Below are 22,705 nucleotides of genomic sequence, written 5' to 3'. Positions count from 1 at the left end.
TTATCACAATTATTATTACATCCAAGATTTCTGTTATCCAGCCGTTTCCTTTTATGTACCTTCTTAATTTAAGTAATGTTTATTTGTATGTCTGTAGGATAAATATCAATCACATTATGTCATAATACTATACAAACGTACTAAGAGTTACCTCTCGTATGACCAACTGCTTAAAAAGTATAACCTACTTGACCTGAAGTCTAGACGAAAACAACTGGAAGCGATGCTCTTATATGACTTGTGTCATAATAAATATGACTGTATTACTTTAACTCGAAAACTTTGTTATAGAATACCATTTAGAACTCCAATACGAAAGAATCGAATGCATCAGCTTTTTGCTACTACTATGTGTCGCACCAATGCAAGCAAGCGTTCTCCATTATTTAGAATGACACAATAATAATATAGACATTTTTTCTACGTGAATAGGCGCCTTTAAGAAGTTGGTCATAGATCGTTTAAAATAGTCTTAAAATTAAATTTATATACTAGTATTCCGGGTGATAATCAATTACTGTTACAGACAAAGTTTTGCGATCACAAGATATTCATAAATAATTACAGATCTCCTTCTTATATTTTTTTTTGTTTGTATTTTTGTAGAAATTGTTGCAACAATAATGTTTTATTAGCTTTTGAATAAGCCCCATTAACAAATATTTCTTGTAATATGTGGTTTACGCAGTTGACGCCGCAGTGAGTAATTATTTGTACTATGGATACCATTGTGTAATGTGATACTGTGTTGTTGTTTGTGAACCCAAATAAATAAATAAATGTCAAATTGTAGATGCTATGTTGTGTTTTTTCCTGATTTCTCTCTGCACTTTTGTTTGGTGTGCAATAAAGTATATTCATTCATTGATTGATACATTTTAATCTAACACACATGCTTGTTGAAAAGAATGACACAATATTATACTTTACAAATGCAAAACAATGGTGGGCCGCTAGTAGTTTGAATAAAGAACAGTCATTAATAATCCATAAAATGTTTCTATCTTATTCATGTTTGCATTGTGGAGACTTGTTCGCTGATTTCGGTTAGCATTTGGGCAGACTTCAGAATGTTCTCATATTGATAGCCCATGTGTACTGCAATGAGTTGCATTTTCTTAAGGTTCTCTTCACTGCCTTCTGTGAGGTGCTCGGTAGACGCCATCTCTCTAGCTGACTTCATCAGGAGCTGCAACAATTAAGTCAAGTAAATAAATTTTAATAATATTTAGCCATACTAACTACTAGAGAATCAATTAATTTTAATGCACCCACTCTGTGTGCTCTTTTAACGTAACCAATGAAAAAAAATCCACTTTCCATACACAGTAATGTCTATTCAGACTGCTTTATCTTGAAGCATATAATAAACAAATACACGTCCCTACCAACATACCTCGTTTGATTTTGACCCTCGCTGAATCTGTCTAGCAAGAGATGCTATGTTATTCATATTCACTTGAACTCTCTCAGCTAATCGCTGTTTCGACTCCGCGAACAAGGAACGGGCACTGCTTGATGAAGCTGATGTCATTTTTAAATTTACCAAATTTCTTTATATTTTCAATTCAATTCAATTCTTGTTTATGGCTTTTGTCTGTGCCAACTGGGCACAAGGTACTTCGCCAATGTCTTGTAGATGAAGAAGGCACGAAGGAGATTGATCGGTGAAACTAATGAAAAGTTAATTTTGAATTTGTACCAAGAAATAGTTGTTATTATAGTCGTAAAAATGTAATAGGCCCGTTTTGACATTTGTCATCGCGACGTAACTAGTTATGTAACCATGAGACTCTGTACTCGATACTCACGATAAATCAATTCAAGTTTGTATCAGTACTCGATTGATATTATTATGTATTGTAAAGTGTTCGTTCGTTCAAAGTATTCCTTTAACTTCACAACCAATACGCGTGACTGGCTGTTGATTATACGTCCACTTTTCAACATGTTGAAACAGAGTTAGTACTATATAACAACAAACACAAAACTCGAGTCAAATCACTATGTTTAAATTAATGTCCAAAATAGAAGAGCCATAGTTAACGTAATAGTAAACAATATATATCAAACTTAAACGAGCGCACAGTCAACTTTACAAGATGAGGAACGAAAAACTGCGCAGTGCGCGCGGGGACGCTTCAGTCATGTGCCGCTTGGTCAGATACATCATCTCAGACTCATTATTTAGAACCCATTTTAAGAACCAAGCACATTCTTTGCAGTAAAGATAACTACACAATATTTAATTTCGATATTCAGTAAAAAAATGGTTACAGCTCTAGTATAAAAAAAAAAAAGACTGAGAACGTAACTGTTTTCGGAACGTTTCGCAACAATTATAAATTGCATGCTACTATGAAGTAAGCGCAAAAAGAATACTCGCGATATATTCTTTCATATTATTTAACGTCCCAAAAAAATTTACGTATTTTTTAAAACACTGTATGTAATTGATTTTTATTTTTTTGTTTCTTTCAGTTTCGTTCCAAGTTACATTCTATGGTCTTTCACAAATGTCAAAACGGGCCTATTATATTTTTCCGACTATAGCTAGTTAGCTCTTTAACCTAAGGCAGCACAGACAACACATACATATATATCTACCACGGATATTTTTTGTACATTACACTTTAATTTTATTACTTACTATATATTTACATAAAAATCTACAATAAGGACTAAAAACAAACATTAAAAAACATTTAACACTCAAAGGACGGGGGACTTTGGGAGGAAGAACGTCATAGAGGGGATAGGTAAGTTTGGGACAGTTAAAAATAATATGAGTTATAGTGCCCTCATCCAAGCCACACTCACAGATGGAGTTGTCCCTTATCCCTTTATATTTTTGTTTTTGTTCTCCAAGCTTGTTATTTTTTTAAACACCCATTTGCTTTCATTCAAGAACCAAGACCACTTTAATTCAAGCTCAGCCTTTTTGTATTGTCTATGCTCAATGAGCATTGATCACTCTCAAGTCTCTTCTTCTTCTTTTGATTTATTCAAGTCTCGAGGAGAGACTTGAATGTTGAAGGTTTTTTTTTAAATTCAAATAACGGCTGGGATTCAAGTCAATCAATTAATGCCACCAACCCTAAAATACTCTAGTATCGTGTTCTATCTAAGAGTTACTGTGTTATAGTCATGATTGAGTAACTTTTTTTTATTTAGAATATTAGATTTTTATGGTAATATGATTAAGTATTCCTCACAGATATTGAGCAAATATAATTATTTGATGCCGCTGTCAAGTGTCAGCTGCTGATTAGAAACTAGTTTTTGTCTGTAATTAGTTTGTCTTTGGATCTGACTTTTCGCTTGTCACGGAACATTTTGTGTTAGTAGGAAATTTCAGTAATTTTAATTAAATTATCACCCTTAATCCAAAATGTGTCCTCCTAATCTCTATTATCTATCTGTGTTTCCTTTTTTCACACCTTCTTCGATCACTACAATTTAAGAAATGTTTATTTGTGGGACTTCTGTGATTCAGTAGATTCTTGTTGGTATTTACGTATTTCCTTAGCTACAAAGGTGAATTCTTCACAATGGACAAAGGCGTGACGTGTGAACACCTAAACAAACTTGTTGATCATCTCGGAAAAGAGCTATGGCAGTCGAAAGAGGTAAGGCTTCCCAATTTTAATAACACATAACCTCGAAACGCAACACCAATGTAATTGATAATTAGCATTCCTTGCTAGTGTTCTCATTATGCAATGGACTGACCGATGTACTTGTACTTGCGAGTTGCTTAGACGTTATCACTTACATTGCTTGCATATCCTGTTTTCCTGGTAGCTATACAAAAGTGCTTACTTTTTAGTACTCTTTTAGACACTTAATGATATGTTGAATATAAAAACACAGATTTATATTTGCCTTAACAATATTTATTTAACATATATAAATTATGCAAAGTGTGTTCCACAAACTATAAACAGTGAAAATACAGTATTGATGTTGGATACAATAGTAGATTTTAATAAAATATACTTACACATTAAAATCATTTAGTTTCGTTCAGTTTTCAGGAATTTATGTTACTGAATTATTAGATCTAATATAAAATAATTTATTTGTATAAAAATGTTCCCAATGGATGATGATAAAAAAAGTAACAAAATATATAATACTAGCTAGCCGTTGACTACAATCTCACCTGGTGGTATGTGATGAGTGAGGCCTTAAATGGTTAAAGGGAAAACCTGTTAAAAGTATAGCAGCTGCACTAAACATAAAACCTATAGTTGTTTTAAAGGCAAGTCTTTAGAACTTTCAAACTTAACTCACTATGATCTATGCCATGATGGGTGAACAGCATTGTTCTATTTACTTCAATATTTTCAGAGTATCACTATAGTACACTATATTAATATTAAAATCAAATTCAAAATAACTTTATTCATGTAGGCCTATCACAGGCACTTATGAAGAGTTCATACATATATATTTACATAATTGTAAGAGGATAGTGATAACTTGTCGACTTAAACCTAAAGCTAGGAGGGCTCCAAACGCACCCTGGTTAAGGAAGAGCCCACAACAAACTTAGCCGGGTACATTTTTTTTGTTATCACCATCTCACAGTAAATTTATATTAAGCTATGAAGCTAGAGCAAATCACACCCAAGCTTTTTTATCATTTAAGTAATCCTTAATATTATAATAGGATTTTTCTATAATTGATTCTGATTCTTCTTTTAATTATGTCTTTTTTAATGTTCAATGTCATCTTTCATTCTTTGTCTTATAGTGATTCATAAATAGTGTAGTTCTATCTAGTTAGTGTAAGTGGCCCTGCCGTACTAACAAGACGTAAAATAAATAAATGATTTTGTGAATAAGACTTTAATTTGAAGGAGAAAAAGAAAAAGGAATCCTATGCAAAAGTTGCTGGGAATTTCTAGACTGTTGCAGTGTGTAGGAACACACTACCCAAGGACTCATACCCAAGTAGGACATTTGGAACAATAATAAAATATGATTTTCTTGGTAAAAGATCTAGTATTGAATACAAAGGTATGAGTGTAACACTATAGCACTTCATCATAGTAATATTTTTAATGCACAAAGTGTCTTTGTTTGGTAGTCTTTTTTTGATGCAGCAACACATTGCCCAGAGTTGCAGTCCCAAGTTGTGTGAATAGTGACATAGTACGGGAAAGTACAGTGTTTTTGGGTCCCCTACAAGATGGACAGAGAACTTTATGTTTAACCTTATGTCTTGTCGGGGGCTTTCAGGGTGTCGCTGGATATAAGTGGCATCATTAGGTTGACATCCTTTTGTTAAAAGGATGATGATGATAAACGTTTTTGACTTCTTTGAATATGTTTTTTTTTTATTCCACTACAAGTCAACCCTTTCCTGCAATCTTACCTGCTGGTAAGTGATGATGCACTCTACCAGAGAAAACTCAGAAATTATAAATTCCTAAATTTTCCCCTGCCGGAGATCAAAGCTGGGACCTCCCATTTGAAACCACAACACTTGTTGCTGTAGGAGTTAGTCAAAAATGTGTTTTAAATCTAAATTACATTCAAAAGGAGTACATACCACAGCTATCTAGTAGATATTTCCTCATGCATGGTCTATACATGTATCTGTTTTATGATATTTGAAAACAATCATATCTTTCAGAGCCTGGCCTGCTTCGACTGTGGGTGTCCAGGGCCAAACCTCTGGATCTGCTTGCAACCTGAATGCCTTCATGTAGGTTGCTCGGAAGTTAAAAATGACCACAGCACTATACACCAAAAGGTAACTATACCCATTTATATATTTATATCCTCAGTATACTTACATCAAGAAATTTGACGGCCGAATGGCGCAGTTTGCGGCGACCTTGCTTTCTTAGCCCAAGGCCGTGGGTTTGATTCCCACTACTGGAACATATTTGTGTGATGAGCATGAATGTTTTTCAGTGTCTGGGTATTTATACGTATATTTTAAGTATTTATTTATAATATTCATAAAAAAAATATTCATCAGTCATCTTACTTAGTACCCATAACACAAGCTATGCTTACTTTGGGGCTAGGTGGCGATGTGTGAATTGTCTTAGTATATTTATTTTATTTATTTATTTATCAAGCCATAACGTATATTAAGTGAGAGTGTAAGATATACATTACGAAAATTCTTGTTTATCTTTATAATTAAATTGATTTAGATACATTTTATGAGCTTATCTAAACTTATATTTTATATTCTTCTTGTTGGTGCTGAGCCATCAGATTATTTAGCAATGAGAGTGCACACAATGTTATAACACTTCAAGCGTAGTGCATACATAATGAGTCGAGTGAAAAAAGTGGTAATCTTCCCCTGAAACTTTGTACTGTACTGTTATAATCTATTGTGGTGCACCTGTCAAAGTCTCCCCACAAATATTGTTAGCTGAAAGGAAATGCACCCTTCTTCTTAGCTGGCAGAAGTTTTGCATCATAAAGTCGTATTTAGTCTTACGCAGAAGGCTATTGGGTTTTATGTATGCATCAGATTATATACAGTTATTCCAACAGATTCGGCGTCTCCAACGAATCCTTTTGTCTAGAAGTATATAATGATATGTCCGTCCAATGCAAAATGATCCCTGAATGATAAGTTAAGTGTGTTGCGGCTCTATGTCGTTTCGGTAAGTAATAATTTGTCATTTCTTTTTGTTGCAGAATATCGCATCCCATTGTGTTCACATGAACGTGTCGACAGAGCGAATATGGTGTTATTTGTGCGAAAAGGAGGTCCACTTCAGAGCGGCGCTTGCATATGCAAATGTAAGAGATTATGTTTTTGCCTGAGATAGCTAGATTAAATAGATTGTGCCGATATGTTGGACGCCAATAGCAATGAAGATTTTGGCCTTCTCGCTTTTGGCGGACTATAGGTAATACCTGCCACCGTACTCAAGATCTTAATCGCCTTTACTGCAATTTCGACTGGTGGCCAATGACGATAGTAGTCTACGATGGTAGCGGGATAACCCTTACCCCCTAATCGGTTTGTACGCTGTATCATACCGGAGCGCTTGGAAGGCGTCATATCAACCCATTACCGGCCCAATAAGAAGGGTTTTAGGTAGTACACACTGTCCCAGTTCGGATTGATGAAGAACTCTCAGGCGTGCAGGTCTACTAGGTTTTCTCAATAAGTTCAAAGTTTATATAAAACGTAAGCTTACAGTAAAAGTCCTATTATAAAGTTAAGGTTTACTTAATCGATAAAAAAGCTTGGGTGTAAATTGCTTTAGCTTCATAGCGAAATATAAATTTACGATATATAACGATATATATAATGCGATAACAAAATAAAAACTACCCAGCTAATTTTGTTGTGGGCTCTTCGTAGACTAGGGCGCGTTTGAAACCTCGTAGCTTTAGGTTTAAGTTGGCGAACGACGTTATCACCATCCCCTTACAATTATGTAAACATATTATATGTATGAACGCTTTATAAGTGGCTGTGATAGGCCTATATGGAAGATTTGAATTTGAATTTACAGTTGGAAGTGATATTTTATTGCTTAAAATGCACATAACTTAAAAAAGTAAGAAGTGGATTATTTGATTTGAACTCGGCCCCTCGATAGAGGTTCCGGAGTACTAACCACTAGGCTGTCCCCGCTTTTAATAGATTAATAATATTTTTTCAGATTGGTCCAGACACATCAGTCGTCGAGGACATGTCGGTGAGCACCCGACTGGGCTCAGTCGGCATCAGCGTCAACTCGGACGAGGATCTCGACCCAGACGACATGGACTATGATGATGAACAACGCCCTAGAGGTATATCACCATCATCTTCGTCACCAACACTACCATCACCAGTCATCGTCATCATCATCATGGACATAATCATCATAAGAGTATTTGTAGAGAGACGGTTGTGCCTCTGCGAGCACATGCCACCTCTCTCGTAGGTAAAAAAGCAAAGACCCTTTACGCTGCTCCAATGCAGATCAGGTTATTATCTAATAGCGATTATTACATGTTTTTGCTAATCGGAATCGATGGCTTAACATGCTCACCTAAGAATGTGTGTAGCCACCACAAATTTCTGACTCCGATACAATACATAGAAAGAAGCCTTTAATATCACCAAATTTTCTACAGATATACGCTGGGCATACTATGTACATAAATGCATAACATCTTTGTGGTGCTATAAAAACGACACTGTTTAAGCAAGAATGCCTAAGTCGACATCGTAATGATGCAGCAAACTGGAAACATATTCATTTACCCTGAAGAAAATAATTGTATTTTTTTCCTTCATCATTACCATCGACCTATTACCAGCCCATTACCGGCCCACTACCGGCCCGCTACCGGCCCACTACCGGCCCACTACAGGGCACGGGTCTCTTCTCAGAGTGAGAAGGGTTTAGCGTAGTCTCCATAGCCATAGATAAAATCTTGTATGCAGCTATAAGTAGTTAGCCATTTTAATTCTCGTGCTGTGGTGTTAAAATAAAAGAGTGTTAACAAGTGCTATTCTATTTTCCGTGCTGTGCTGTTAAAATAAAAGAGTGTTAAAATTAACATTTAATAGTGGTGATTTTAACAAGTGCTATTTTATTTTAACAGCACAGTGCTATTTTATTTTCCGTGCTGTGCTGTTATAATAAAATAGTGTTAAAATTACCCCTTAATAGTGGTAATTTTAACAAGTGCAACTTTATTTTAACGCACAACACGAGTTTTAAAATGACTAACTACTTATAGTTGCATACATGATTTTATCTACGGCTATGGAGACCACGCTTAACACAGCTATTTTATTTTAAGAGTTGCTTAAATAACTATTTTCTTATACAGTTAAACTCATTTCCCAGGACTAGTCGGACTACAGAACATGGGCAACACGTGTTACATGAACGCAGCGCTTCAAGCGCTGAGTAACACGCAACCGCTGACGTCATACTTTCTTGAATGCGCCGCCGCGGTCGCTGTACTGGCGGGGGACAAGAAACCAGGCCTTAGCCGGTAAGGGTAATATATCACCTTATTCTAATCTACATGATATATCTTCTCTCTATATCAAGTAACTACATTGCACCCTTGCGAAGCTGGGGCAATGTAGATACTAACTCGCTAGAGTATAGAGTATATGTAATTTTCCCCAGTGCCTACAATATGAGTAACTTCGAATCAAAAGTGAATAGGCATCTTCTAGGCAAGCGCGCTCCACCTTAGGCTGTATCATCGCTTACCATCAGGTGTGATTGCAGTGAAGCGCTTGTCTATAAACATTAAAAAAAAACTTTTGGTTTTTTTCTAGCAGAAATCGCAGTTGATTTGCTGTCAATTATTTGAAGAGTTCCGTTGTCTGCCTCCGAAACCCATCATCTAATCTATATCAAATTAAAATGGAACCATTTAAGAATGAACCCCTCCGAACTAAAAATACGACCTCTCTGGTGCAACTGTGAGCGCTTTGAATTTAAGTAGGAGGTCCCGGGGTCGATTCCCGGCAACAGGATTTTGGGAATTTATTATTTCAGAATTTTCTCTGGTCTGATCTGTTGTGAGGCTTTGGTCGTTACGACCCTACCGAGAAAGGCGTGCCGCTAAGCGATTAAGTGTTCCGGTACGATGACGCGTAGAACCCGATTAGGAGGTATGACTTTCTATGACGAATCCTCTTAACAGGTTAGCCCACTACCTCATCACCGTTGAGATTGCAGTCAAGGGCTAACCTGTAGTGAAAAAAAATCATCCGAATTGATAACCTACTCCTTTTAGAAGCCAGTTAATAGATTATTTTCTGTTAGTTTCATAATAGATCTTTTTTTTCAGAGCATACCAAAAATTAATTAAAGAAATGTGGAGTAGGAGGTCGAGAGGCTACGTTGTACCTAATGGTATCCTTTACGGAATACGAAATGTAAGTATCTATTGCTACAGTTGTTACTCTTTCAAGCAAGAACTGCTGATTTAATTTGTTTGTTTGAATACTTTATTGCACACACTGATTGTTCAAAGCAAACACATACAAACAGAATAGAAAATGGGGTGTGCATAGGCGGTCTTGCTGTTAAAGCGATCTCTGCAAGACAACCTTTGACGTTAGAAAGACGAAGAAACGGGTTGGTGCAGTAATTTATGTTTACAATTTTAAAAAAAATATATATATATATATATACTATATATAATATCTAATATATATATTAGGGTGGCGCAAAAAAAACGACTATTTTTTTTTTTGAGTCTCGGATGAAAAAATGTTAGTTTTTGATGTTTTAAGAGCCCTCTCCAAAGGACAGCTCAAAAAAAAATTTTTAAGAGGTCACTTTTTATTTTTTTTTAAATTTCGAAAAACGTCGAAAATCGAATTTTTTTTTTTTTAATTTTTTTTCTCGTTACGGTATAATTTTATAGACCAATAAAAAATAAGTTTCTGAAAGTATCAGTTAAAAATTATACCTAATATATATGTGTATATATATATATATAATATATAATACTATATTTACTATATAATATATAGTATATTATAGTATATTATACTAATAAAACAAACTAAAAAACACGCTTGATATAAAAAACTAAACTAATTTCTACCTTTTAGTTCAGTTTATTTATAAAAGCGATTTTTTTTAGTTCTAATTATTATTTAAAACAGTTTTTTAATATAAAAATATAATAAAGATTGTCTGGGAGAGATCGCTTTAGCGATAAGACCGCCTTTGCACACCTAAACTACATTTTTTTTTTTTTTTTTTTATTATTATTTTTGTAAATGTGTTTATTTGTATTTTGTTTTTGTGTGTGCAATAAAGAATTTATTATTATTATTATTAAACTACTTACTCATAAATCCTAATATTACACATATATTCTAGATGATATGTTTAAAAGTATATACATATTTATGCAGTATACTTCGTACTATAATATAACATAGATAAGAAAAGTTTTCCAAACACTTCTTAAAGATCCGTAGTCCACCACGATGTTTTCCGTCACCGTTAAGTCATGTATTATTTTAATTTTATGAATATGTTTCAGCTTAGAAAACTTAAAACAGTTTGGATTTAATATATAAATTAGCCAAAATGTAACAAAGTGTCACGTAAATCGGAAAATACTGCTATCTTTATTGGCGTGCACTGCATAAACCGTTACAGTTGAACAAACATAATGTATAGTAGTTTTCTCTTTAATTTTTATAAAAACTTCGGGAAGTCCGAAACTCTATGCAGGTCTACGACGTGTCGGGCGTCATTTATTTTAAATATACATACATTTTCAATAAATTAACTGGATAAAAGTAAACATTTAGCCAAATATCGCAGGCCCTTGGGTGCATGGATTAATGTTGCTGCTAAATAGGAATAATCTTCCAGGCTCAGTCACAGAAACTATTTTTTTCAAAATTAGTTTATCTTAGACATTATAATATAACATATAATACTTGTTTTGCAGGTTCACCCGATGTTCCGTGGTTACCACCAGCACGATACGCAGGAGTTCCTTAGATGTTTTATGGACCAGCTTCATGAAGAGCTCAAAGAACCGGTAAATATTTCTTGTTCACAAAAAACAAGAATTTGTATATTATTAACTATTTAATGACTACAAAAATGTAATTTAGTTTTCATGTAAGTGGATATTGTTCTTATGGAAACAACAAATTTCTTAAACCGCAACAATAATTGGTCATCATCATCATATAAACCCATTACCGGCCCAATACAGGGCACAATTCTCCTTGCACAAAATGGTTTAAGCCGAAAACCACCACACTGACCCAGCGGATTGGTGGCCTTCATTGTTGAAGCAAGTGATATTTGAACTACTTAAAACGCATATAACTTAGAAAAGTTCGATGTGCGTTCCGGTATTCGAACTCGGCCCCACAAAAGTGAAGCCGAAGTTCTAACCTCTAGGCTATAACCGGCTATCACGGCTTTTAATAAATAAATAATATTTTTACAGATTTCAATCTGAACAAATGTTTTTTGAGCAAGCCAACATAGCAAATGATAACAAATACAACAAAAATGTTACAGGCTTGCCCTATTTTGGCACGCCACTGGGTACTTTCAACAAATAAACTTGTTCTATACTTCTCTGGACGAGGTACATAGCTCGCAGAACCCTTAGCCATTGGGGTCCTAAGGTGCGGACGGGCGGACGACATCAAGCGAGTCGCAGGGAGCCGTTGGACCCCACGGGCACAAGGCCATAGCATTGTAAACTCCTTCCAAAAGACCAGCAGTGGACATCCATTGGTTGACATGATGATGACGATACTTCCCTCAACTGCTAGAAAATGCCATAGCAATCTTACCGTCAGAAATATTTACTGGAGCTTTTAAGATGATATTTTCGTCAATTATTATTGACGAAAACTTGTTGAAAACTTATAACCTGCAGCATCCACTTATAAAAACCATAATCGCACAGAAAACCAGTTTTTATGGGGGTATTTTTTTTACTGATGTTCTAACAGGTGTGGGACAGCACATCTGATGACAAGATAGCTTCGGACGCTGAAGCGGAACAAAACACTCAGAATATTCATATAAGGCGAAGAGCTGCTTCATCTGGAGGTACGTGTCTCTTAAAGTTCCGTTCTCAAAGGGTAAAACAGGACCCTATTCAGTGAAGTGCACTTCGTACATGCACAAAAGCACTGCCTACCCTAAAATTGTTTTATTTTTTTTGTAAGATTTTTGCCATTCTATGCAATTTTCCTGCGGTATGCATACCCTTGTGAGAAATCCAGTTCACGCCACTGACCCTATTACTAAGACTAAGCTATCCGTCCGTCTGTCACCAGGCTGTATCTGTGACTGTCAGGCTGTAATATGAACCGTGATAGTAAACATTTTCACAGATGATGTTTTTTTGCCGCACTAAATTTAAAACAAAAAGATAAAAAAATTTAATAATCTAAATATTAACCACCATTCCACGTAACTTCTACTTTTTGTTTAATTTAATTCCAAGTTGTGTACACATACTTTGGGTTTTAGCTTAGAACAAAACTTATTATTTATATTTAGATCTACCTATAGTTATTACCTGTTATCACAGGGTACTGTTTCAACAATTTATAAATAAATAAATATAAAAACAAATTTAAAAAACAGAATAACATAAATATTTAAGGGGGCTTCCTTACAACAGACATAATTGTTTTGCCGTTTTTATGGATAATGGTACGGGCCCTTCGTGCGCGAGTCCGACTCGCACTTGGCTGGTTTTACTACACTACTGATTACTAGCTCTTAAGCTTTATCTAGATTTCCATTTAAGTCTGCCCAGATAGGTCATGTTATTTTAAAAATTAGAAACCTCTTACTTACTTGTAATGAAAAAGGCTATACAGTGGTGTTTTCCTGGGTACCAGGTCACACTAAAATTTCTGGAAAGGAACGTGCTGACCAACTTGCCAATGAGGCTATGTCATGCGGAGATATTGCCGACTAATGTAACTATGCCTATGATTTATGTGCATTGCCAAAACATTCCCTTCAGGAATCTTGGAAAATGGCTTGGTCGATTTCTAGCCAGTCAAAGGGTAAATCTTTCACTAGGATTCAAAACTATTCCGACAAAGCCATGGTTCTCGGGTTTAAAGTTGAGCAGGAGAGCGACCTGTATCTTGACGCGTATGCGTTTGGGCCACGTTTGTTCTCCTGTGCAACTGGCGAAATTTGGAATTGTGGATAGTGATTTGTGCAAATGTGGTGAGGTGGGTGACCTGAACCACATATTCTTATCATGCTCAAAATATAACCGGGATTCATTTAACCAGGGTCTTATTAAGTTTAACATCCCACTTCCTACTTCCGTTGACTTCCTCTTGTCCATTAATGAACCTTGTATGTATAAACTTTTTCCTCATTTATTTTGTTGTATGATATTAAGTTGTAAATAAGTAGCTAGTTTAAGTATTCCATATTATTAACTTATATTATTATTAAATCCATATTATTATACTATTTAATCCTTTCCTGATCCTATTAATTCTTTTCGAAATTCCGTTTACTTTTATAAAAAACTTAGTTTTTTTTTCAATGTAAAAAGTTTCCTCGTTTAAAAAAAAAAAATGTATAAATAAGAATAACACTTGACCACAGAATAAGCAATTGACAATGGTTCAATCGCTCAGCGCGCAGAACCAATAAACCAAAAAGAAGAAGATTACTAGCTCTTGACTTCTATCTCACCATAGTGCTACGTTTACTTATTTGATCGCTTGAAAGTTAACTGCAATGTATATGGTATCGAAGCAGCGCCATCTAGTTTCGATAATTGGAAACCGTACTTTTTTTTTTTTTTTTTTTTATGGCTTGCGTTTGTACCAATTGGGTACGATTTACTTCGCCAATGTCACGTGGTATGAAGGAAACCGTACTTATTTCAGTGAACGCAAATTAATGGACTTATAGAAGAAAAATTCTACTTTTGTAATTTGAAAAAATTCTAATATTGCAATTTTCTTAAGGGATCCTAAATTTATTTTCAAACAAGTTATAGTGTATTTTACTTCTTGATAATTCAACTTCCTATTGGTAAAAAAAAACCGGTCCAGTGGTTATGGAGCCTATTCGGTATAAACAAACAAACACACTTATAATATTATAATTAATATTGGGTGAACCGATTTGGCAAATTTAGGTCTTAAAATATTCGTGGAAATCTAAGGAAGGTTTAAACGGTGAGATAAATAAATACGAAAAACAACTGTAATATATATAATTTACCTGTCCGTATGTTTTCACCTAACTTCTAGACAGCTGGTCCGTTCTTAATTTATTTTCGTGTATGTATTTCAATGTTTTCCTAGTTAGTTTGAAAACCCAGTTGGACCCGGTAGATGGCGCTGCTTTACCGGGTAGGACAACGCCTGCCGGTGCCAAATAAATAAACAAATAAACTTGCAAGTTATAAAAAACCTCGTTTGTCGGCAGCCAGTGACGCGCCATACTTCGCACGTATGCGACGCAAATCGCCCGCACCGTCGTCTTACAGCGAAGCGAGGACCGACGGATATTTGAGGTACTTATAATTAACAAAAAGGGACGAATAAAGCGTCGAAAGCCTAAGGTCTGAATTTTAATTCACTCGAGTAAACTGTCGTTTACTGTGGTACCATATTTTAATGAAATGAAAATATTGTTGTGGGAAAAAAGATTCACTTTCTGCAAGTAAGTAAATTCGCTACTGAGCTGGAACATCAATATTAGAATTAATGTGACATCAATATTTCACAAAGTGACATTAGCATTTGTCATTTTACTACAGTGCCCTGCGAAATTCCACTGTTTATAGGCCAGGTGGGCCTTTTGCTCGGTCCGTCAATTACAACTAAGAAAATAAAAAATCAATCTAAATAATTGATAAGCTCCATTTTTGGAGGTGTGTTACATCGTGTATTTTTATATATTTTCCAGGGTGCAATCGCCGTCTGAAGGAGTGACGCGACACCGACGATCAGCCAGTTTCGCTGGAACCCACTTCACGTACAACGTGGCCACGCATCAGATCAACGGTAATGAAAGAAAGAACTTATGACTTTATAAACCGCATCACAAAGATGCTCCAAAATAATAATGTGTCAATTCAAATTTCTTTTTATCGACAAGGTAATATGGAAACATCGCATCGGGACGTCGGCTCCGAATCGGAATTATCATGCTCGAGTGAGGCCGAGGAGAGATATGAAACGTGCTCCAGTGGTGCGAGCGATGCGCCCGACCCGAGAACCGAGCAACCGTGAGTATAACCACATAAAAGATAAAAACCCTATTAAAAGAGACACAGATAATAAAACATAGAAGGAAGCATAGTGGTTAGGACAACGGTTTCACTTTCGAGGGGCTGTGTTTGAATCTCAGCACGCACCTCTAACCTTTCTAAGTTATGTGCGTTTTAAGTAATTAAAATATCACTTACTTCAACGGTGATGGAAATCAGCTTGATGCCTCAGAGTTCTCCATAACGTTCTTAAAGGCGTGTGGAATGCACCAATCAACACTGGGCCAGCGTGGTACGGCCAAAACCGACATAACCGTCATCTCACTATGGTAGGCGACCAGTGGTTCAGTAATGAGTTAATATGATGATGATATAGATCCTTCAATCCTCATTAATGTTGCCTTATATATTGCTCGCGGAAATTGCAGAGCACTGCATTTATCCGAAATCCTCAAACTTATAATTTAGCATCTTAACCTAACCTAACCTAACCAATTATGCCTTTAACTTATAAAACATTCAATTTAGTATTTCATTCGGTAGCGAAAACAAACCAATTATGCCATTGTGACAGTTCAAAAATAATGTAGCCCCTATAGCTGTCATCAAAAAATGTATTATTAAATGCAAAAAGATTTTTCCAATCATTATAGTTACAGAGATTTAAAAAAAACTCTTCTTATTAGTAGATAATATTACTAATTATTTGCGTTAAAAGAAAAACTCTTATTCTTATTAGTAGACATATTCAGGCTGCTAAGCTATGGAATGCCTTGCCTCTTGACATCCGAGTGGCACAGACGATTAGCATCTTTAAAAAACTTGTTAACGAACATTTTTTGTCTGATTCTTCGGAATCTTCATACATATGTTTTTTTATATACCTCTCTTCTTGAGATGTGTTTTACACCACTAGTTGCCTGGAAGAGATCGCTATGTAGCTATGAGGCCGAAAAATTGTTAAACTTTTTCTATATGTTTATGTGGTGTACAATAAAAGTATATTCATTTATTCATTCATTCATTCATTCAACCTTAATGTCTATTCTCTTCTGTTTAGTTTTGGACTTTTAATTTATTATACTATTAATTTATTAGTAATAATTATTGGAAAATTAAAAACCGACACGCGCATAGCACCTACGCTACGCGACGCATACGTACATTTACGCTAATAAAGTGACAGGAGTTATATGATTCCAATTTTACTTGTGATGTGAGATCTGTATCTGATTTCTTTCAGTAATAAAAACTATGACAGTGGCTTACTCAAAAACTATTAAGTTTACGGTTTTACAGATAAGTCTCAGAGACAGTAATAAAAGTAAATTATTATTTCGGTTTTTATAAACACGTTGAAAAGTTTTTATTTTTATATAGGTATAGGTGTATATATGTATATATTAATATGCACCACCTACCTTGTCTTGAGCTGTGCTGTTTATGCCTGGAAGAGACCTCTATGCAGCGATAAGGCCGCCAAATTGTATACATTGTGTAAACTAGTTATTTATTATGTTCCCTGTATATTTATGTGGTGTGCAATGAAAGTGTATATTAATTCATTGTCTCATTCATAATATATAGCATGGATTGTTTCAGTAACACCACGTGGAGTGCGGGAGGTGCGGGCGGTAGCGGTAGCGGTGACGGCGGCGGCGGTGCGCGGTATCGCAGTATTATATCAGACGTGTTCGACGGAAAACTGCTCTCCTCAGTGCAGTGTCTCATCTGTGATAGGGTAAGATCCAAGGGTTGCTGTAGATCTGAAGTGGCAATGGGCGAAAGGTTTCAGTTACTAATCTAGCCCTGCTACTGGAGGCCTTGGATTGTTTTAAAGTCTCGGGCCAAAATGGAAAATCAGGGCCTTATTTATTTTATTCATAAGTGAGACCAGCAATTCATTGTACCAAAATTCTTAAAAAAAAAAAATGTTAGAATTACAAATTCCGTCTAGTGCCATTACAATTATCAATTAAATGTGTATACAGCATTATCGTCAAATAATAAAAAATTAAAATAAGGCCTTATTAGAACAAAATTAAATAGTTTTAAAAAAATAATTATAAAATGACAGTACTGTTAAGAGGTTTATTTGGCCAAAAATTGAAAATTATTTAAATTAAGCTAATATTTTAATTATTGACTTAACAATTATTCATTGTAAAGTAAAAATCTACTGAGTTGAGTGATGCTCTGGTTTCGAAGATCTGTTTGGTATGGAGTATACGAATTGAAGTAATTATAAATTACACCATACATATTCTCCTGCTTTTTGCGGAGTATAGCAAAATAAGCTTCATTTTCATAATATATCATGGATTTCCGCAAAGTAACGCCTGCTTCTATGCAAAAAGTGAAAGGTCTGTTTTTTAATTCAACTACGCTCTGTATAGAAGCGGCGGTTTGCTCACTGTTTGTTCTATTTGCCCAGGTGTCAACACGAGTGGAGACATTCCAGGACCTGTCACTGCCGATCCCATCAAGAGAGCATCTGGCTATGCTACGCTGCCAGCAGCCACTCCTCAATCATCACGCACCTCACGGCTCCCAGGAGTCCTGGGTAACGTGGATTATTTTATAATATTTTAAAAGCGCCTTACATTGGCGTCCACTTCATACATTAACAAAAGCACTGCCTGCCATAAATTATACACTGTCTTCTTTGGAGTCATTTTAAAATAAATAAATAAATAAATAAATATGCTACTACAATACACACATCGCCATCTAGTCCCAAAGTCAGCGTAGCTTGTGCTATGGATACTAAGATAACTGATGAATAATTTTTATGTTTAATATACATAAATACTTATAATAAATAGATAGATAAACACCCAGACACTGAAAACACTCATGTTCATCACACTAATATTGTCGAGTTGTGGGAATCGAACCCACGGCCTTGGACTCAGAAAGCAGGGTCGCTGCCCACTGCGCCAATCGGCCGTCGTTGATTATGCATGAAAAAACTTAGTAGATTATTATGTACTTTGGCATTTCATCTCGGCTTTCGTCCACTCTAAACGTGTATTTTGTGTTCATATTTAAATTATTAAATTTCCAAAAAATGTAGTAAATAATTCGCCAAAGTACTAGGACTATATAAGATTATCATCGTCTTCTAAGTTAAAGTGACATATTATGTGTTTATCAAACGTCAAAATAAAGATTCTCTCCTAAATACAACTGCAAGTACCAGGGCACCAGGCAGGCCGAGTAAGTTATAGACTACCTGTGCAAGTAAAAACAGACCGTATCTCAATAATAGTAAGCCTACTATGCCGCGAACTACTTCAAGTCAAATAAGTAAAGTACTCGCAAGTGCAGCATCGGATTCTGATCGTTCCGATGTGGTGTCAGAGGAGCTAAATTCGCAACACCTGCCTCGCACCCAACGCAAGCGCCGCCGTTCAAACGAAATTGAATTCCAACTCAATGACTTTAGAGCGGAAATAAAATTTATGATGGATACTTTTATGGAAAAACAAAATAAAAGATTAGAAACCCTTGAAAATCACATTATGGAAGTAAAACAACAAAATGTAGCTATCCAATCGTCGAATCAAGACATTGAGCAATCGCTGAAATTTAGGTCCGATGAAATTCGATCGCTCCAAGGAAAAATTGGCAGTATTGAAAAGGATCGCAAAAATCTATCGTTGCATTTGATGCGCCTAGAAGACAAGATTGACGATATTGACAAAAGAACTATAAAGACGTGCGTTGAAATTAGAAATGTTCCGAAGCAATCTCGTGAGACCAAAGACATGCTATACTTATACGTAGATAGTTTATCAAAATGCATAACAAAATCAGAAATAAATAAAGTGGAAGTTCGTGACGTTTATAGATTACCGAGTAAAAAATCCGATGCAAAATGTTCAACCATCATTGTAGAATTTTCGAATACCTTATATAAAAATCACATACTGAATGCAGCCAAGAAGTTTAACCGCGAATATTCCGAAAAACTTAACACATTGAACCTGGGACTTCCAGGCACAAGGCAGCCTATCTATATATCAGAACAATTAACCGCTAAAACTAAGAGACTACTATTTTTGGCCCGAGATTTTGCTAAGTCAGCACAATTTGCCCACTGTTGGACTACAAATGGAAATGTTTATTTACGTAAAAAAGAAGGCACTCCGTACATTTTTGTAAAAAATGAAGAACGTCTGAGTGATATTATCAAGAAGAATATTAATGAAAAGTGACTAGTTCACTTCTGTTGGAATTTGTTTTATATTTTTCTTCTTGAATGTTTATCTTTTACAATTTAAGCATATTTATTAGTGAGTTACTGTTTATTTTTGGTTCTATTGTTAACATGGGTAAAACTCTTAAATCTTTTATTACATATTTATAAGGAAAAGTATAAGTATAAGTACAAAATCAGAACATTACACATTAATATTAAGTTACAATTACAAGGATGGCTTGAAATCGTTCTAATATTAACGGTGGCGCACAGGCGCTGTTTACGAGTTGCAACGAAGTCTTTTAAAACTACCTACTTTGTATTTTTTTTTTTTTTCATTCACTACATTTTTATACATTTAATAGTGCTTCTAACGATGAATATAACAGTTCCGAAGAAAATAATTACTGACCTCATGTTATTATATACAAACATGATTACAAAACATTTACAAAATACATTACATTTACAAAATATTGGAATACATAGTTATCATGCTATAATAATATGTCATGGTTCTTTGTTGGGCTGTATCATAATAATTGTTACTATACTCAATTCATGGATAACATAAGTCACATAATAAATAATTTAGATAATATAAATTTACACCAATCATTTTTGTGCGAACCAGAAAATTGTATTACTTACATGACAGAAACAAACACTAACCTGACAATTTTAACACAAAATATTCGCAGTATTCAACATAACATTAATGACTTTTTAATACTTATTGACCGAATTTCTATTAAACCTGATGTTATTGTACTAACAGAGTGTTGGCTGCGAAGTTGTCATTTCATACCGCAAATTGCTGACTATTATTCATTCTCAACGAAGTACTGCTACAATCAGAATGATGGTATAGTTATTTTCATTAAAAATACAATGCCGTCGAAAACACATGAACGCCAGTTCTGCGAAGCTAATTGTTTGATTACCACAGTAAATAATATTTCTATAGTGTCCATTTACAGACCACCTTCATTTCGAAACTTAAATGGTTTTTTAGAATCGTTAGATCTTACGCTTAGCGCATTACACAAAAGTAAGAACGTTATCTTAATAGGCGACATAAATATAGATATTAAGCTGAACAGTATTGATTCAAACGCCCATAATTACCTAAATATTATTTCAACGCATGGACTACTTCCTTCACATTCATTCCCAACTCGATATAACAATTGTTTAGACCACGTCCTGTGTAGATCATCATTATCTTCGACTACCCTTGTAATTGCCAATAGCTTGACAGACCATAATACCGTTCTGATATCAATAAATTTGCGTACATCTAAAGAGGCACTAATTAAACATAAAATGCTTAGAAAAATAAATTATTCAGCCATAAAAAGCGATCTTCGGGACACTAATTTTCAGCCTTTGCTCGACATTGTTAATTGTAATGACGCTACTGATCTTCTTATACATGTAGTTTCAAATATCGTTGAAAATAATACTGTGCTTAGCAGAACATTACATCGTAAAAGTCCGCGTAAGCCATGGGTTACACCTGGTATATTGAGATGCTTAAAACATCGAGATAAATTACATATACATTTAAGAAAAAATCCAAATGATGATTCTATAAAAATTATTTATCGTAGATATAGAAATTTTTGTACCAACTTACTCAGAAAATTAAAACATCAGTATGATCGAACCGAGTTAGAGAAAGCTAGCAAAATTAACTTGAAGAAAACATGGGATGTTATAAATAATATAACAAACCTAAAGACTAAAAATTCGGAAGCTTGGGAGTTGTTGTCTATTTCGCGTTGCCCTATACAAGCAGTATCGGAGGTGAATGAGTTTTTTGTTGGTATGGGAAAGAATATTGTAGATTGTATAGAGTTGTGTCCTTCAGGCTCAGACGATGTTGTATTACACACACAGCCTCAATGTCTCTTAACGCCTGCATCTTCCTTTGTCTTATTTGAAACAGATCACGAAGAAATAGTAAGATTAATAAATTCTCTTAAAAATACTGGTTCTTCTGGTCTTGATAACATATCTTCGACAGTAATGAAGCAGAGCAAGGAAATATTTTCAATTTTGCTGTGCCATATTTTATTTATTTATTTATTTTATTTATACACTTTATTTGTAAACTACAAATAGTAAAAAAAAAAAACAATGCACACAACAAAAATAAACTTAAAAAGTAGGATACAAAGGGCGGCCTTATCGCTTAGTAGCGATCTCTTCCAGGCAACCTTAGGATTAGGAAAACCAAGGGAAACCGATTGGTGGGGTGTATTATTATTATATACATACTTACGAACAATTACACACTAATACTTATCAAGATTACACACATAAAATATTAATAATAATAAATATAAAAAAATAATAAACTAATATATACTAAAACATACTTAAATATGAGTAAGAGTTAATCACTGTCGTCTTTATTGTTCAAGATAATGGGCTTTAACAGCATTTTTGAATATGTCTAGTGACCTTGACTGTCGTATGCTTATTGGGAGTGCATTCCACAGTTCAGTAGCTTGAACAATGAATGAATGCTTATAAAACTTAGTTTTATGAAACGGCATGCTCAAAGTCAGCGTACGACAAGAACGTATATCTGACTGCACTCCAAGAAAATTAAATTTCTCCTTTAGGTAAGAGGGAGTTTTAGGGTTAAATAACACACAGTACAGAAGCGACAGAACATGCAGATCCCGGCGACGACGAATAGGGAGCCACTTAAGCTTTAGTCTAAATTCAGATACATGATCATATTTGCGTAAGCCAAATATGAACCGAATAGCG

At 34.9% G+C, this 22,705-nt stretch overlaps 2 protein-coding genes across 4 annotated transcripts in view; one reads left to right on the top strand and one right to left on the bottom strand.

The window, feature by feature from the left end:
- Nucleotides 1-860: 860 nt before the first annotated feature.
- LOC120626786 lies at nucleotides 861-2,991 on the bottom strand. Of its 3 annotated transcripts, none has more exons than XM_039894541.1 (3): nucleotides 2,842-2,991; nucleotides 1,397-1,553; nucleotides 861-1,189 (listed from the first exon to the last, which is right to left on the bottom strand). In XM_039894541.1, exons 2-3 carry the CDS (start codon nucleotides 1,532-1,534, stop codon nucleotides 1,010-1,012), a joined length of 318 nt encoding a protein of 105 aa, XP_039750475.1. In that variant the 5' UTR covers nucleotides 1,535-1,553; nucleotides 2,842-2,991; the 3' UTR covers nucleotides 861-1,009. The 3 variants fall into 3 exon arrangements, with proteins under 3 accessions (XP_039750475.1, XP_039750482.1, XP_039750466.1); XM_039894548.1 differs by having other exon boundaries at nucleotides 1,397-1,564; nucleotides 2,853-2,990; XM_039894532.1 differs by having other exon boundaries at nucleotides 1,397-1,561; nucleotides 2,850-2,989.
- Nucleotides 2,992-3,281: 290 nt separating this feature from the next.
- LOC120626362 (ubiquitin carboxyl-terminal hydrolase 20) overlaps nucleotides 3,282-22,705 on the top strand; it is a 34,148-nt gene continuing 14,724 nt past the window's right edge. Inside the window, exons 1-13 of the mRNA XM_039893870.1 lie at nucleotides 3,282-3,629; nucleotides 5,645-5,764; nucleotides 6,676-6,780; nucleotides 7,656-7,788; nucleotides 8,838-8,988; nucleotides 9,802-9,889; nucleotides 11,431-11,523; nucleotides 12,461-12,560; nucleotides 14,931-15,018; nucleotides 15,414-15,511; nucleotides 15,606-15,735; nucleotides 17,320-17,458; nucleotides 18,152-18,280. Of these exons, the coding sequence (XP_039749804.1) occupies nucleotides 3,552-3,629; nucleotides 5,645-5,764; nucleotides 6,676-6,780; nucleotides 7,656-7,788; nucleotides 8,838-8,988; nucleotides 9,802-9,889; nucleotides 11,431-11,523; nucleotides 12,461-12,560; nucleotides 14,931-15,018; nucleotides 15,414-15,511; nucleotides 15,606-15,735; nucleotides 17,320-17,458; nucleotides 18,152-18,280 (1,452 nt within the window). The 5' untranslated portion in view covers nucleotides 3,282-3,551. The remainder of the gene's footprint in view (nucleotides 3,630-5,644; nucleotides 5,765-6,675; nucleotides 6,781-7,655; nucleotides 7,789-8,837; nucleotides 8,989-9,801; nucleotides 9,890-11,430; nucleotides 11,524-12,460; nucleotides 12,561-14,930; nucleotides 15,019-15,413; nucleotides 15,512-15,605; nucleotides 15,736-17,319; nucleotides 17,459-18,151; nucleotides 18,281-22,705) is intronic.

Source organism: Pararge aegeria, chromosome 1, assembly GCF_905163445.1.
Source record: "Pararge aegeria chromosome 1, ilParAegt1.1, whole genome shotgun sequence".
NCBI lineage: Eukaryota > Metazoa > Arthropoda > Insecta > Lepidoptera > Nymphalidae > Pararge > Pararge aegeria.
This window is presented reverse-complemented; position numbering and strand designations above follow the sequence as displayed.